The following is a 4309-nucleotide window of genomic DNA, read 5'->3' as shown; positions in this document are numbered from 1 at the left end:
CAATTAATCCAATGAAGAATTTAACAGTGTGTCTATAAAAGGAAAAAAATTAAAATGTCTTGCTAATTAGTGCTCCGAGTAAAAAAAATACAGTGAAAATCGTAAAAGTAACACATAATTTTTAATTGATCTTTTAAATCCTTAAACAATATGGTGAGGCCAAAGTTAGCACTCCCAACAAATAAAAAGGATGCTTGTTTGATGTTCCAAAATTCACTTCTAAACATGATGGAATGATTTCTCTTTCTCTCACAATTTTATTTCCCTGAGAAAAAGTGTTCAAGCTAACATTAAAAGTAATCACAATAATACTTTGGAGTTAAATTGATCTACATTTCTACCTATATGGACTACTTTACATTTTCATAATTCCATGTTGAGAGTTGAACTCTTGTAATCTAATTTCAAAAGAGATTATGACAAACATGACGTATTTTTATTTTCAAGTTTTTGCTAAACTTCTAGCTTTATCCCTAAAGTCTTATTCCTTGTTAATCGAAACGCATAGATCTATGATTTATGGGTTAAATGTGAAACTTTTCAAGGCTTTTTGTGCGTACACATATGTTGTCCTACAGTTTGTGATAATCTATGTGTCGTAAGTGTTAAATGTATTTTAGTTATTAGTAAAGGGTAGTCTTGTCTTTTTGTATTTACTTAACTTCCTATATGTATTGGCCCTTTGGCCTTATCTCTATTATTAATTCCATTTGCATTTCTCCTCTCCCTTCTCTCTTCTTCTTCTCCTCTCCCTTCTCTCTTCCTTCCTATGCAGCTGATCTAACATGGTATCAAGAGCAAGGTTTGCTAAGGCCACAGCTTTCGCAGATCCTCTTCATGCTTCTGGGTTCCATCATCTTTTCTTCTTCTTTGCAGTGGTAGATCAGCCTCCGCATTTCGCAGATCGGAGATCTCAGTTTCAGATTCGCATTTTCAGATTCGCAGTTTTTGTTGAGCGAATTTTTCAGGTTTTCTGTTTCTCTTTCCCTTTGCATTTCGATTTCCCTGTTGTTGTGCTTGTTAGTTATGGCAACTGAAAGAGATGATTCTTTGCAATCCATTAGTGTGCAACTAAATGGATCTTCCAACTATGCATATTGGAGTTATGTGATGAGAAATTTTCTGATTGGTAAACGAATGTGGGGATATGTTTCTGGAACTTTTGTTAAACCTACAAATAGTGCTACTGAAAATTATGCAAAGGAGTTAGAAACTTGGGAAGTGAACAACTCGAAAATTATTACTTGGATTAATAATTCTGTTTCGCAATCTATTGGTGTTCAACTTGCAAAATATGATTCAGCATCTCAGGTTTGGGAGCACCTTAAACGATTGTATGTGCAGTCCAATTTTGCAAAACAATATCAGTTAGAGATTGATATTCGAGCTCTCCAACAACATAGCATGAGCATCCAAGAGTTTTATTCTGCTATGACTAATCTTTGGGACCAATTGGCACTCACTGAATCTGCAGAATTGCAAGCATTCACACCGTACACTGATCGCCGGGAACAACAGCGTTTAGTACAGTTTTTGATGGCTCTTCGAAATGATTTTGAAGGCCTACGTGGTTCCATTTTGCATCGCACTCCTCTGCCATCTGTTGACTCTGTTGTTAATGAACTTTTAGCTGAAGAAGTTCGTTTGAAGTCCCACTCTGAAAAGGGAATTGTTGACAAAGGGATTCTGCCAAGCCCCTCTGTGTTTGCTGCTCCTGTTGTGAAAGGAAAATCTCAAGGCAGAGTCAATTATGATGAATGTAGCTTCTGTAAGGAAAAGGGTCATTGGAAGGCTCAATGTCCAAAATTATTGAAGAAGGAGCAACCTTATCAACCACCTCAGTGGCGTCCGCCTCAGTCGAAATACAGGAACTTTCAGCACACATCTCAATCTTCCAATGTTGCTGCTGCTACTGCTGTTTCTCCATCTGCCACCCCTGGGATGGTTCACTCTGGGTCTAACATGTCTGACCTGGTAGAACAATTTCAGAAGTTTCTTGCATCTCAGCCCAATGCTATGTCAGTCTCTCCTAATGTAGGTCTGTCTTCTGCTGGTTCATCAGGTATATCATCCTCCATATGGATCCTTGACTCTGGAGCGTCCCATCATATGTCATCTGACTTTAAATCTTTTACATCTGTACATAAGCCGTCCTGTGTATCTGTTATGACTGCTGATGGAACTCCTATGTTATTGGAAGGAGTTGGTTCTGTTTCTACACCTAAACTATCTCTCTCTGATGTTTATTATATACCTAACCTCACTTTAAGTCTTACTTCTGTTAGTCAACTGTGTGATTCTGGTTTCTCAATCTTATTTTCCTCAACTCATTGTTATGTGCAGGATCCTCAATCGAAGAGGCTGATTGGGACAGGCCATAGACAGGGGGGGCTTTATATTTTGGATGAACTGAAGCTTCCACATGTTGCAGCTCCTACTGTTGATTTATCATCTTTCCGTTTGAATTTGTCTTCTTCTAAGTTTTATTTATGGCATTCTCGTCTGGGTCATGTATCTTCTCCTCGTTTGAAATACTTAGCATCAACGGGAGTCTTAGGATCATTACAACCAAATAACATTTCTGACTGTTGTGGTTGTAAACTTGCCAAGTTTTCTGCTTTACCTTTTCCTAAAAGTGTTTCAATTTCTAAGGCACCTTTTGATTTGGTTCATTCTGATGTATGGGGTCCATCCCCAATTGCTACTAAAAGTGGATCAAAATATTATGTCTCTTTCATTGATGATTACACACGTTATTGTTGGATTTTTCTTATGAAACATCGTTCTGAATTCTTTGGTATTTATTGTCATTTTCGTGCTTTGGTTAATACTCAATATAACTGGTTTGTCTCCTTTTGAAAGGTTGTATGGTCATCCTCCTGATTATTCATCATTGAGGGTTTTTGGTTCCACTTGTTTTGTTCTTCTTCCTCATGTTGAACGGAGTAAATTGACTCCTCGATCTGCCATATGTGTCTTTCTTGGTTATGGGGATGGTCAGAAAGGTTATCGTTGTTATAATCCTTCTACTCGTAAATTGTATATTTCTCGTCATGTTGTTTTTCTTGAGCATTTGCCTTTTTATTCTATTCCATCTGACTCTCAAAACATTACCAGGTCTGATCTCATTCATATTGATCCATTTGTTGCGGATATTGATGGTCCAAATGACTTTAATTTTGAGAATTTCAGGGATGAAGCTCCTCATACCCCCCGCCTGCCCATGACCCTCTGCAGATTGGTGATCCTCATCCTCAACCACCTCATCTTCCTCGTCGTTATCCTCAACGTATCCATAAGTCCACTCAGCTCCCTGACTTTGTTTACAACATTTATTCTACTTCTTTTGCTTCTGCTTTGACCTCTCTCCACAGGTTATCTGAGCCATCCTCCTATCAAGAGGCTGTTCTTGATCCTCTTTGGCAGCAGGCTATGAACGATGAACTTTCTGCTTTGCACAAAACAGGTACTTGGACTATGGTGTCTCTACCACCAGACAAACGTGCTATAGGTTCTCGTTGGGTCTTTAAGATCAAGATCAAGTCTGATGGTTCTATTGAGCGTTACAAAGCTCGTCTTGTTGCCAAGGGATATGCTCAACAATATGGCATGGATTATGAAGAAACTTTTGCTCCTGTTGCCAAGATGACAACCATTCGCACTCTTATTGCTATTGCATCTGTTCGTCAATGGCATATCTCTCAGATGGATGTCAAAAATGCTTTTCTAAATGGTGATCTTCATGAAGAAATATATATGGTTCCTCCTCCTGGAGTTTCTCATAATCCGGGGGAAGTATGCAAGCTGCAAAAATCTCTCTATGGGCTCAAACAAGCTCCTCGCGCTTGGTTTGAGAAATTCTCTATTGTGATAACTTCTCTTGGCTTCTCTTCAAGTCCACATGATTCTGCTTTATTTGTCAGAAATACTCCTCATGGTTGCATTATCATCTCTTTATATGTCGATGATATGATCATTACTGGTGATGATGTTGATGGGATTACAAAGTTGAAGACGCAACTAGCAGAACAATTTGAGATGAAGGATTTAGGTACTCTTACATATTTCTTGGGAATTGAAGTAGCCTCATCTCCTAGGGGTTATCTTCTTTCCCAATCGAAATATATTGCTGATATTCTTGACCTGGTTAGTCTCTCTGACACTAAAGCTGTTGACAGTCCTCTTGAGACTAATGCTAGATATACATCTTCTGATGGTGTTCCTCTCTCTGAACCTACTCTATATCGCACTCTTGTTGGTAGTTTGGTGTATCTGACCATTACCAGACCCGATATTGCTTATGCAGTGC

The 4309-nt window shown here is 38.5% G+C and overlaps 1 protein-coding gene across 1 annotated transcript; it reads left to right on the top strand.

The window, feature by feature from the left end:
- Nucleotides 1020-2767, top strand: LOC109327614. The gene is made up of 2 exons (XM_019560791.1): nt 1020-2062; nt 2344-2767. The coding sequence occupies exons 1-2, from the start codon at nt 1027-1029 to the stop codon at nt 2379-2381; spliced, it is 1074 nt and encodes a 357-aa protein (XP_019416336.1). The 5' UTR covers nt 1020-1026; the 3' UTR covers nt 2382-2767.

This window comes from Lupinus angustifolius, chromosome LG15 (genome assembly GCF_001865875.1).
Source record: "Lupinus angustifolius cultivar Tanjil chromosome LG15, LupAngTanjil_v1.0, whole genome shotgun sequence".
Classification (NCBI taxonomy): domain Eukaryota; kingdom Viridiplantae; phylum Streptophyta; class Magnoliopsida; order Fabales; family Fabaceae; genus Lupinus; species Lupinus angustifolius.
This window is presented reverse-complemented; position numbering and strand designations above follow the sequence as displayed.

Bases quoted from the DNA above. Each gene is read 5' to 3' on its own strand.
- LOC109327614 (XM_019560791.1), top strand. From the start codon at position 1,027: ATGGCAACTGAAAGAGATGATTCTTTGCAATCCATTAGTGTGCAACTA. The intron at 2,063-2,343 runs GTATATCATCCT...TGTTATGTGCAG, and splicing joins GTCTTCTGCTGGTTCATCAG to GATCCTCAATCGAAGAGGCT.